General features: G+C 47.5%; 1 protein-coding gene across 1 annotated transcript in view; it reads right to left on the reverse strand.

Annotated features, from left to right (window-relative positions):
• Window positions 1-1,967: 1,967 nt before the first annotated feature.
• Window positions 1,968-12,748, reverse strand: part of INO80D (INO80 complex subunit D) — a 117,782-nt gene continuing 107,001 nt past the window's right edge. Inside the window, exons 10-11 of the mRNA XM_075318996.1 lie at window positions 11,187-11,344; window positions 1,968-3,931 (exon numbers count right to left, since the gene is read on the reverse strand). Of these exons, the coding sequence (XP_075175111.1) occupies window positions 2,763-3,931; window positions 11,187-11,344 (1,327 nt within the window). The 3' untranslated portion in view covers window positions 1,968-2,762. The remainder of the gene's footprint in view (window positions 3,932-11,186; window positions 11,345-12,748) is intronic.

A 12,748-nucleotide genomic window follows, 5' to 3' on the forward strand; every position in this document is an offset into this window, starting at 1 on the left:
CGACGTCACACAGCGGGCCACCAATAGAAGCGGAGGGGCGGAGAGCAGCCGCATTAATGTCACTCCCACCTCATTGCCGGAGGACGCAGGAACGCTGTTGTTCGTTGTTCCCGGAGTGTCACACGTAGCGATGTGAGCTGCCTCAGGAACGACAAACAACCTGGATCCAGCACGAGCAACGATATTTGGAAAATGAAAGACGTGTCAACAATCAATGTTTTGGTGAGTATTTGGGATCGTTAGCTGACGCTCGTAGGCGTCACACGCAACGACGTTGCTAACGAGGGTCACTGTGAATATTGATTCTTTGCATAAACTTCATGTGCACTTTAGTGACTATAAAACATCTAACTCAAATCAGGATTACCAGGGCTCTATAGATAGGATATTGAATATCTTGAAAATACCTAATTTTATGGTTTGCAATTTAACGGAACAATTATTGAGAAACTCTGGAAAATTATCAACCCCACCTCGCATAAACAAATGTTTTCCAAATTTCAAACAGGAAAAAATGGATTGCGGTGTAAAATGCACTGTGTGCACAATTTTTAGATGAGTATATTTACAATATCATCATTTCTATGCAGATTTTCCATCTCCACGCTGTATAAACCTCAGTGCTCATTGGATAAAGCAGATCAGGTGATGTGTATTTGTTTAATGAAGGAGGTTGGCGCTGGTGAGGACATGCACAGCGCCAACCTCACCAGCGCCATGCTCGTACCCACCCATAATCTCGCACTTGCGCATTTAGCTCACCGGCGTGAGCGAGGGCGGCTATGTTTTCTGCTCTGCTCGCGATATTGCAGAGCGAACTGCGCCTGCGCGAGCCAACCTAACTGAACAGGCGTGATATTTGAAAATGCGACGAGGATGACTGATGGCGTCATCCCGTCAACAAAGAAAGGAGGACGGCGATCAGCGGCAGGAGGGGGGAAAAGGAGCAGAAAATGAGCCCGCCCTTCTGGCCAACACGGGTAATTAGCATACCTAACGGATAAGTTTTATAAAGTTATTTTTGGGGTCTGGAAAAGGAGTCAGGGCCAAGGTGCACCTTCATAGAATGCAGCCCCAGGGCTGCAGAAGGTGATCCTTTTAGTTTAATAAGGAAAAATCTGGTGACAGGTTCCCATTAAAAATGAAAGAGTAATGACGTGGCCCCTTCCTGACCTAAGCCCTATTGAGAACTTGTGAGCACTTCGTAAAAACAGGAGATTTATGATGAAGAGAATAGGAAAATGAACTGTCATTTAGTTGCATAATTCTGCACACAGAGAGGTTCTAAGAATCTTAGTGCGTTTTTGTGTCATGCGTTTTTCTTAATGAAGTCAATGGGTGGAAGGGCTAAAAAGAAAAAAGAAAAAAGAAGTGCAGAAAAAACGCACCAACAATTGACATGCTGCAGATTATTTTCTGTTCCAAACCTGCAAGGAAAAATTAAGCATCATGCACACAGCACTTTAGAATTGTCATTGACCTTGCTGGCGTAAACATAGGCATGCAGACTTGTGACAGATCTGCAGCAAAAACGCACACAGCCTTACTTTCTTAGATATTCTGGTCTCAGGATTATTAACCTTTTAGATAGACTGACAGCACTGTGGTCATTCAGTAATAACATGAAATAATCAAAAATATAAATTGCATGTAATTTGAATTTCAAATTATTTCAAACCAGAAACATCTGATCAAATTTAAAATACAAAAGGAATCTTGATTGGTTCAGAAACTAAATTTTAGGATTGAATAGGAACACTATTTCATATATATATATGCAACAGATTTAGGAATATCCAAATATTCTGACACAAAGCAACCACCAACCTACGAGAGAACAGGCGTCATCACATCTACCAATCTACCATTTGACAATCAATATGTTCAACCATGGACACCATTAATCTGCAGTTGCATCCCCCCTCCCTTCCCATCCCCCATGCAGGAAGTCCACCTACACAAGAAGAATTTAAAAGCAAAGTTGAAAATCATTGTATTCTTCCATCAGTGGAATCACCAGCATCCTCATCTCATTTACTTCAAATTCATATGGGCTAATTGCGAAAATCGTAAAGCAGCATCCATGCCAAATATCATCATGTGGCGGAATAAGAACTAAAATCTTTCAATGTATTGGCTTCTGGTTAACGGAACCAAACAGGACAAAATCTGCCGTTCTTAGATCTTTTCTGCCCTGTTCATATAATATATGTGAATTTCACATTATGGTCCACACATTGAGGGTAAGGCCAACAGAAAACATATAAAGGAGCTACCGCAAGCAAAGTTTCATGCGGATGCAGCCCAGATCTGCAAAACCTCTGTAGATTTTGATAAAACATACAAAAACACCCACACGCACACAAAGGAGTCAAGATCGTAACTGCTTAATCTGTCAAGAAAGAGAAATTGGGTTCATACTGGATGAAATGAAAGATTCTGTTTAGTGGCTTAATCTACCGACCTATAACCCCCTCCCTGAAACTCAAAAGGGACTATGACTATCAGGTAGTAACAGAATGAGGAATTTATCCTGGTATCAGACGTTAATGTAGGGGCCCAATATCACGCCTTAGGATGAAGACAGTAAAGTATACTAACAAGAATAGGAGCACCAGTGCTATTACAGCACAAAGAGGACACTGTGGTAAGCAAAACCCTCCTTCAAAAGGGTTTCCCAGGAAAAATGTGGTAAGAGCAAAGGGCAGAAAGCGGCACTCACTTCCCATCCAACCTCTTCATTTATGCAACAAGGAAATATATCAATTAGGATTTGGAAAAGAAGAGGTGCAGTTGTTGGTACTAGTAGCAGTGGCACCTGTCACAGTAAATCCTGCAGGAGGCGCGATTGAGCTATGGCTGGGTTGCAGGTCTTTGGGGATGCCACTGTGAGTAGATAACTGATGACCAAACGCTGCTATGAATTGAGGGAGCTGCTGTTTGGGAGATGTGGAGTCCATGAGTTCTGTAGAAGGGGGGCTTAGGCCGCTGAAACTTGTCTGCGGTAACCCCGGAAGCATGTTGGAGCTATTTGGGGTCACAGTGGAGAAAGTAGGCTGCGTAACCTCTGAATGAGAAGCAGCTTGTGGGGTAGATAAAGACGTAGAAAGTAGATGTCCGTCGGAACTGATGAAGGTGCCAAATGTTGATGGATCAGTAAGGTGAACAGGAAGGTTCCCCCAGTGAGTTCGGGGATTTACAACCCCACTTAGCGGTATATCCAACTGGGTGGTGAGCAAGTGCTGAGTAATAATGGGTACCTCTGAAGAAAAGGTTAATGTTAAACCATCACTAGAGAAGGAGGTGGCATGTGGGGATGTCGTTTGGTCGCTATATGGTGATGGCACATGCTCACTATCGTAATGGCTTCCATGCGGGGACGAATGTGAATGGTCACTGCTATATTGCTGTTGTGAGGCGATTCCATCTTCTCCTTTACCCAATATCTCTCCTGGGAGAGGCCTCTGGGGTACATGGCTGCTTTCTTGTAGTCCATGATATGAACCCGTGAAAGACCTCGCTTCGAGAGAGCTGTGGCTTATTAGAGTGGTAGAAGTAAGGCCAACGTTGGCAGAGGATGAAAACTGCCTCTGAACATGCCCACTCAGAGGTGCAGACGAGCTAGATAAAGCAGCACGGCCAAGGAGGTTTTCATCCAATTCCAGACTGGTAAAGTTTTCATGGACCATTCGCCCATTGAGCAGTTCTCCAAGATCTGTGTGATCTTCTCTGGTCAACTGCTGAATTTCTGAACTTCCAGCACCTGAAGAGAAGGACGTTAGGCCGCGGTCTGAGAGGTCATGACTACTAACACTATCTGCTTGAGCCAGCACCGCAATAGAACTCAGACATTCCAGAGATGTAACAGCTTGAAGGGCCCGCTCCAACTCCTCGGCCTCTTCTGTAGTAGGGAGAAGTTCTCCATTCTTGCCTTTAGAAAAAAGAACAACTGTTACAACAGAAAAATCTTAGTGTGTAAATAATAAGATATCCTCTAGTACAAGCCCTTGAATTTTTTCACAGCAGGGTATATGCTTATTTTGTTTTTCTCTTAGGTTTTGTTTGTGAAATGTCCAGTGTAAACATGCAGTGCATTTATACCATCTTATACTCTGGTTCATGTCTTTGGTTTTGCCTTGGTTTCTTTTATGCTATGTACAAACAGGTGCGTTGCCCCTCTCCTTGAGGTGAATGAAGGGAATTTTGTTACTTACCGTAAATTCCTTTTCTTCTAGCTCCAATTGGGAGACCCAGACGATTGGGTGTATAGCTACTGCCTCCGGAGGCCACACAAAGCATTACACTTAAAAGTGTAAGGCCCCTCCCCTTCTGGCTATACACCCCCCGTGGGATCACGGGCTGCTCAGTTTTAGTGCTAAAGCAAGAAGGAGGAAAGCCAATAACTGGTTTAAACAAATTCAATCCGAAGTAACATCGGAGAACTGAAACCGTTCAACATGAACAACATGTGTACCCGAAAAAACCAAAAATCCCGAAGGAAACAGGGCGGGTGCTGGGTCTCCCAATTGGAGCTAGAAGAAAAGGAATTTACGGTAAGTAACAAAATTCCCTTCTTCTTCGGCGCTCCATTGGGAGACCCAGACGATTGGGACGTCCAAAAGCAGTCCCTGGGTGGGTAAGGTAATACCTCAAGTTAGAGCTGCAAAACAGCCCTCTCCTACGAGGAGGCAACCGCCGCCTGCAGGACTCTTCTACCTAGGCTGGCGTCCGCCGAAGCGTAGGTATGCACCTGATAATGTTTGGTGAAAGTGTGCAGACTCGACCAGGTAGCTGCCTGGCACACCTGTTGAGCCGTAGCCTGGTGTCGTAATGCCCAGGACGCACCCACGGCTCTGGTAGAATGGGCCTTCAGCCCTGATGGAACCGGAAGCCCAGCAGAACGGTAGGCTTCAAGAATTGGTTCCTTGATCCATCGAGCCAGGGTGGATTTGGAAGCCTGCGATCCTTTGCGCTTACCAGCGACAAGGACAAAGAGTGCATCCGAGCGGCGCAGGGGCGCCGTGCGGGAAATGTAGATTCTGAGTGCTCTCACGAGATCCAACAAATGTAAATCCTTTTCATACCGATGAACTGGATGAGGACACAAGGAAGGTAAGGAAATATCCTGATTGAGATGAAAAGAGGATACCACCTTAGGGAGAAACTCCTGAATCGGGCGCAGCACTACCTACCTTGTCCTGGTGAAAAACCAGGAAGGGAGCTTTGGATGACAGCGCTGCCAATTCGGATACCCTCCGAAGAGACGTGACCGCTACCAGAAAGGCCACTTTCTGTGAGAGTCGAGAAAGTGAAACATCCTTCAGAGGCTCGAAGGGCGGCTTCTGGAGAGCAACTAGTACCCTGTTCAGATCCCATGGATCTAACGGCCGTTTGTACGGAGGGACGATGTGACAAACCCCCTGCAGGAACGTGCGTACCTGAGGAAGTCGTGCTAGACGCTTTTGAAAAAATACCGATAGCGCTGAGACTTGCCCTTTAAGGGAGCCGAGCGATAAGCCTTTTTCCAAACCAGATTGCAGGAAGGAAAGAAAAGTAGGCAATGCAAATGGCCAGGGGGACACTCCCTGTGCCGAGCACCAGGATAAGAAAATCTTCCACGTTCTGTGGTAGATCTTAGCAGACGTGGGCTTCCTAGCCTGTCTCATGGTGGCCACGACCCCTTGAGATAATCCTGAAGATGCTAGTATCCAGGACTCAATGGCCACACAGTCAGGTTCAGGGCCGTAGAATTCAGATGGAAAAACGGCCCTTGTGACAGTAAGTCTGGCCGGTCTGGTAGCGCCCACGGTTAGCCGACCGTGAGATGCCACAGATCCGGATACCACGACCTTCTCGGCCAGTCTGGGGCGACGAGCAGGACGCGGCGGCAATCGGACCTGATCTTGCGTAGCACTCTGGGCAAGAGTGCCAGAGGGGGAAACACATAGGGTAGTTGGAACTGCGACCAATCTTGCACTAAGGCGTCTGCCGCCAGAGCTCTGTGATCGCGAGACCGTGCCATGAAAATTGGGACCTTGTTGTTGTGCCGGGACGCCATTAGGTCGACGTCCGGCCTTCCCCAGCGGCGACAGATTTCCTGAAACACGTCCGGGTGAAGGGACCATTCCCCTGCGTCCATACCCTGGCGACTGAGGAAGTCCGCTTCCCAGTTTTCTACGCCGGGGATGTGAACTGCGGATATGGTGGAGGCCGTGGCTTTCACCCACATCAGAATCCGCCGGACTTCCTGGAAGGCTTGCCGACTGCGTGTCCCGCCTTGGTGGTTGATGTATGCCACCGCTGTGGAGTTGTCCGACTGAATTCGGATCTGCTTTCCTTCCAGCCACTGCTGGAAGGCTAGTAGGGCAAGATACACTGCCCTGATTTCCAGAACATTGATCTGAAGGGTGGACTCCTGCTGAGTCCACGTACCCTGAGCCCTGTGGTGGAGAAAAACTGCTCCCCACCCTGACAGACTCGCGTCTGTCGTGACCACCGCCCAGGATGGGGGTAGGAAGGACCTTCCTTGTGATAATGAGGTGGGGAGAAGCCACCATTGAAGAGAGTCCTTGGCCGTCTGGGAAAGGGAGACTTTCCTGTCTAAGGACGTCGACTTCCCGTCCCATTGGCGGAGAATGTCCCATTGAAGTGGGCGCAGATGAAACTGCGCAAACGGGACTGCCTCCATTGCTGCCACCATCTTCCCTAGGAAGTGCATGAGGCGTCTTAAGGGGTGCGACTGGCCTTGAAGGAGAGAGTGCACCCCTGTCTGTAGTGAACGCTGCTTGTCCATCGGAAGCTTCACTGTCGCTGAGAGAGTATGAAACTCCATGCCAAGATATGTTAGTGATTGGGTCGGTGACAGATTTGACTTTGAAAAGTTGATGATCCACCCGAAAGTCTGGAGAGTCTCCAGCGCAACGTTCAGGCTGTGTTGGCATGCCTCTTGAGAGGGTGCCTTGACAAGTAGATCGTCCAAGTAAGGGATCACCGAGTGTCCCTGAGAGTGCAAGACTGCTACCACTGCTGCCATGACCTTGGTGAAAACCCGTGGGGCTGTCGCCAGACCAAATGGCAGGGCTACGAACTGAAGGTGTTCGTCTCCTATAACGAAGCGTAGAAAACGCTGGTGCTCTGGAGCAATCGGCACGTGGAGATAAGCATCTTTGATGTCTATTGATGCTAGGAAATCTCCTTGAGACATCGAGGCAATGACGGAGCGGAGGGATTCCATCCAGAACCGCCTGGTTTTCACGTGCTTGTTGAGCAGTTTTAGGTCCAGAACAGGACGGAAAGAGCCGTCCTTTTTTGGCACCACAAACAGATTGGAGTAAAAACCTTGACCTCGTTCCTGAAGAGGAACAGGGATCACCACTCCCTCTGCCCTTAGAGAGCACACCGCTTGCAGAAGAGCATCGGCTCGGTCGGGATGTGGGGAAGTTCTGAAGAACCGAGGCGGAGGACGAGAACTGAACTCTATCCGGTACCCGTGAGACAAAATGTCTGTTACCCACCGGTCTATGACCTGTGGCAGCCAAATGCCGCAAAAGCGGGAGAGCCTGCCACCGACCGAGGATGCGGAGAGAGGAGGCCGAAAGTCATGAGGCAGCCGGCTTGGAAGCGGTTCCTCCGGCTGCTTTCTTTGGGCGTGAGTGAGTCCGCCAGGAATCTGAGCTCCTCTGCTCCTTCTGAGTCCTTTTGGACGAGGAGAATTGGGTCCTGCCCGAACCTCGAAAGGACCGAAACCTCGACTGTCCCTTCCACTGTTGAGGCTTGCTTGATCTGGGCTGGGGTAAGGAAGAGTCCTTACCCTTGGACTGTTTAATGATTTCCGCCAATTGCTCACCAAACAGCCTGTCTTGAGATAATGGCAAACTGGTTAAGCATTTTTTGGAAGCAGAATCTGCTTTCCATTCCTTTAACCATAAGGCTCTGCGTAAAACCACCGAGTTGGCGGACGCCATTGACGTACGGCTGGTAGAGTCCAAGACCGCATTGATAGCGTAAGTCGCAAACGCAGACATTTGCGAGGTCAAGGACGCCACTTGCGGCACTGATGGACGTATTATAGAGTCCACCTGCGCCAGACTAGCTGAAATAGCTTGGAGTGCCCACACGGCTGCGAATGCTGGAGCAAACGACGCGCCGATAGCTTCATAGACAGATTTCAACCAAAGGTCCATCTGTCTGTCATTGGCATCTTTAAGTGAAGCCCCATCTTCCACTGCAACTATGGATCTAGCCGCAAGCCTGGAGATTGGGGGGTCCACCTTTGGACACTGGGTCCAGCGTTTGACCACGTCAGGGGGAAAGGGATAACGTGTATCCTTAAGACGTTTGGAGAAACGCTTATCTGGATAAGCATGGTGTTTCTGGACTGCTTCTCTGAAGTCCGCGTGGTCCAGAAAAGAGCTCAATTTACGTTTGGGATACCTAAAATGGAATTTCTCCTGCTGTGCTGCTGCCTCCTCCGCTGGAGGAGAAATATCCAGCAGTCTATTGATGGCCGCTATAAGATCATTCACCATGGCGTCACCATCAGGGGTATCCAGGTTGAGAGCAGTCTCAGGATTAGACTCCTGATCACCTAGCTCTGTCTCATCATACAGAGAATCCTCTCGCTGAGACCCTGACCAGCGTGATGACGCCGAGGGTCTTTCCCAGCGAGCTCGCTTAGGCTGCCTGGGACTGTCGTCCGAGTCAGAGCCTTCAGCCTGTGATGCCTGGGACCCCCTTGGAGCACGGATTAGTTCCAACTGAGGGGGACCGGGGAACATTGAATCAGCAGTGCCCATGGTCTGAGTGACCGGCCTGGACTGCAAGGTTTCTAGAATTTTTGTCATAGTCACAGACATCTTATCAGCAAAAACTGCAAACTCTGTCCCCGTCACCGGGGCAGGGTTCACAGGCGTCTCTGCCTGGGCCACTACTAGCATAGACTCCGGCTGACGAAGTGGCACAGGGACCGAACATTGCACACAATGGGGGTCAGTGGAACCTGCCGGTAGATCAGCCCCACATGCGGTACAGGCAGCATATGAAGCCCGTGCCTTGGCACCCTTGCTTTTTGCGGATGACATGCTGTTGTCTCCTCAGAGCAATATAGGGGTATAAGCCAAGAAGCGACCGTACAGTGCAATATATATAGGTACAAACAAAAGTACACAAAACAACACTGTGGCACTAGTGGGGTCAGCACCTAGGTGCTGCTTACCGCCCGCTTAACAGCGGGTGTGTGGTCGCCAGAATCCCCTGTCTGGGTCTCCCAGGGCTATGTCCGTTCTCCAGCTCAGACTGCGTGCAGGAATGGCTGCCGGCGTCCTGTGAAGAGGGGCGGGCCGTGGGCGTGCTGCAGACAAAGAGCGGGAAACTGGCGTCCCACTGTGCCCAGTGAGAGGGCTGGAGTATGTAAATAAGACTCCAGCCCTCGGCGCTGACTATTGTACAGCGTCTCTCCCCTTCCCTGACTGACAGGGCTGGGGGCGGGAACGAAACGTAACTAGGCCGCAGAAGCCGGGGACTAGATTTATCAGCGCTGCCGTCGTAAAAGCACGGTCGGCGCGAGGTCCCCGGCGCACCACAAGTCACAGCCGCGCCGCAGTCTCCATGGCGGCCGGCGCGGTAGTTCCCCACACATAAACTCACTCAGCTAAGCTGCAGTGAGAATCACCCAAGCGCGCAGCGCTACTGTCCCCGGCGCACTAGAACACCCAGCAACGCTGGAGTGTGTCTGTGCCTGTCTGTACGGGGACACAGAGTACCTGAATGTTGCAGGGCCTTGTCCCTGACGGTACCCAGCTCCGTATCCAGCAGGATCTCCGGGTCTGTGGATGGAGCCCGGCCTCAGAGTCTGGAGGCCGGTAAGATCCCACTTCACCAGAGCCCACAGGGGGATGGGGAAGGAAAACAGCATGTGGGCTCCAGCCTCCGTACCCGCAATGGGTACCTCAACCTTTACAAACACCGCCAACAAAAGTGGGGTGAGAAGGGAGCATGCTGGGGGCCCTTTAGCATGGGCCCTCTTTTCTTCCATCCGATATAGTCAGCAGCTACTGCTGACTAAACAGTGGAGCTATGCGTGGATGTCTGACCTCCTTCGCACAAAGCTTGAAAACTGAGCAGCCCGTGATCCCACGGGGGGTGTATAGCCAGAAGGGGAGGGGCCTTACACTTTTTAGTGTAATGCTTTGTGTGGCCTCCGGAGGCAGTAGCTATACACCCAATCGTCTGGGTCTCCCAATGGAGCGCCGAAGAAAATTTATTTATGCAGTTTCCTAAAGCGGGGTGTCCATGCAGTCAAGCGCCGGACCTTCTCTGCTCCATCTACATTTATGTCATTTGGCGCAAGTTGAGCTTTTAATATAAGAGGATTAGGGACTCTTTCGATTGGGGTACATGTCGCGGTGGCATGCATTTATGCTTCTTTTGATCAAAAATAGTGTGTACATAGTACTCTGTTATTTGTATGTACTATTACCTTTTACAGCATGGTATATGCTATATATTTAGTTTCTATTTTAGGTTTTCTCTGTGAAATCGCCTCAGTCTGAACATGCTTTTATGTAGTGCATATACCAACATATACTCCAATTCATGTCTTTGGTAATCCTTTGAAAATTGTGTTATAAAAATCTTCAGTTTCGTAACATTTTGTATGTAAATTTTGGCAAGGATGTTAACCAAAAACTTCCAATGAATATAAGTCATCACTACCGGTATGAATAATGTCTGCATGTCTATCATGAATAAGAAAGCAGGGACTGGATCGAAGAGGTCAACTACCCGATAGCAGTTTTGAAAGTTGACGGGTGTTTTTTTTTTTTTTTTTTTTTATGGAATCACTTTTGAAGGTTTTCCAATTTATAGGTCCCCCAAAGTCACCTCAAAACAGACTACAACCCCTAAAAAATAGGTTTTATTAATTTCCTTGACAAAAATGAATAATTGCTGCTAAATTGTTAAACCTAACAACAAATGGTGTTGATGCAAGATATCCAGAAGTAAAAATTTATTAACTAATTTGTGTGACTGTCTGAATTAAAAGGTATAAGTGCTGTCAATATTTTCCACGGACTGAACATAAATGGATTTTTTGATACTGTTTTTTCAGCCTCAGTTGTATTCTAATAAACGTTAGTTAATTTACATAACGATTAAGAGAGAACAGTGAATAAACAGAACAATACCTTCAAAAAAATCAAAGTCCTGCAGATCATCAGGTAAACGTGGGAGAACGTCAGAAAAGTCTTCCTGATTCAGCTCTAAATCATGGGGAATGTCTGTAATCTCACTAGTGATGTCATCAGGTAGCTCTTCTGCACTCAGGTCTGGTGTGGATGGACTCCTACACACCAGCAAAACACAAGGGTAAAATGACAACTACCAAGACACGACTATTGCCACATCAAAGTGACTACATGTTCTGATGCTGAACAGAGGGAGTCCAAATCTGTCCAGGATAATACACATACATAGATAACCGGTTTAGTTTCTGTACAGATACCCAAGGCGGACAGGACAACTATTCTCCAGAACCTGACAGTACAGGGAAGCTATACAAACAGCTTACACAAATCTATAAGTATGAGGACTGTTGGATTCTGCATAGGTGACACATAGTTGGCATCTCTACTTAGTAGTGTCTCTTTACAGTCTCTTTTCTTGTAATATGAAAGAAAAAAAAAATTAATTGAAACCCTAAATATCTACTTGTTTTGTCTATTGAGATAACTACTAGGAGTACATAAAAACTGGCTGGTGTTTTTTTACAATAACAGAAATCTGCTAGAGAATATGAAAGTTGCCTGAGAGCATGTGCATTAAGAAGCTTTGCTCCCTTCATGTGTAGGAAGATGTGATCTAATACTGGACATACCAGGGGTGCTGAAGAAGGAAGATGCTGATCACACTGGTGTCCACTAGGTCTTTTTAATTCTAGAGATCTGTAGTGCTGAGGTAAGAAAATATAATAGACAGCAGGGTGAGCAGCTTCTTTATACCTCAACACACCTAGTATGTCCAGTATTCGATCAGAAAGACAGGTGGAGAGCAGCCTCTTCTTAACTGAACATACCTTGTATCTGCAGTATTTGATCAGAAAGACAGGTGAACAGCAATGTAAGCAGCCTCTTCTTACTTCAACATTCTCGGTATCTCCGGTATTAGATCAGAAAGACAGGTGGACAGCAGTGTGAGCAACTCTTCTTACCTCTGCGCCCCTGCTATCTCCAGTATATGATTATTCTCTGGGAGCACATTTTCCTATATATGAAGTGAGGGAGCAGAGCTTCCTACTGCACAACGTCCTATTGCACAACTCACAGACAACTCTTTTATTGAAGAAGCGATCCCAATAAACTTTTACTGCTTAAACCTCTGCATATGCAATGTAGTGTATGTACAGTAATACACTTGGCGATCACCATCATCTCCGGTTTACAATGCCACTTTAATCCTCTAAGTCACAAGAGTTCTATTTCGACTTGCAGGATCAATCTGGGGTTAATTGTGAGCCACTATCACTTTTGCTGTGCTTCTATGAAGCCTTGTTCTGACACTTCATAGGCTTCTGTTGCAAAAACAACTTCTAGCAAGTAGATTACCACAAATACACTACATACAGTTACATAGCTTTAGGCAATAGGTTTTGTGGAAGTGCTGCAACATAATTCTAGGGCAGGTTTTTGTCAGTAACAAAACAGCGAACATTTTTAATGATTTGCTAATTCAAGACATTTAAGAATTTATA

The sequence above is a fragment of the Anomaloglossus baeobatrachus genome, chromosome 7 (genome assembly GCF_048569485.1).
Source record: "Anomaloglossus baeobatrachus isolate aAnoBae1 chromosome 7, aAnoBae1.hap1, whole genome shotgun sequence".
In the NCBI taxonomy this organism is placed as follows: domain Eukaryota; kingdom Metazoa; phylum Chordata; class Amphibia; order Anura; family Aromobatidae; genus Anomaloglossus; species Anomaloglossus baeobatrachus.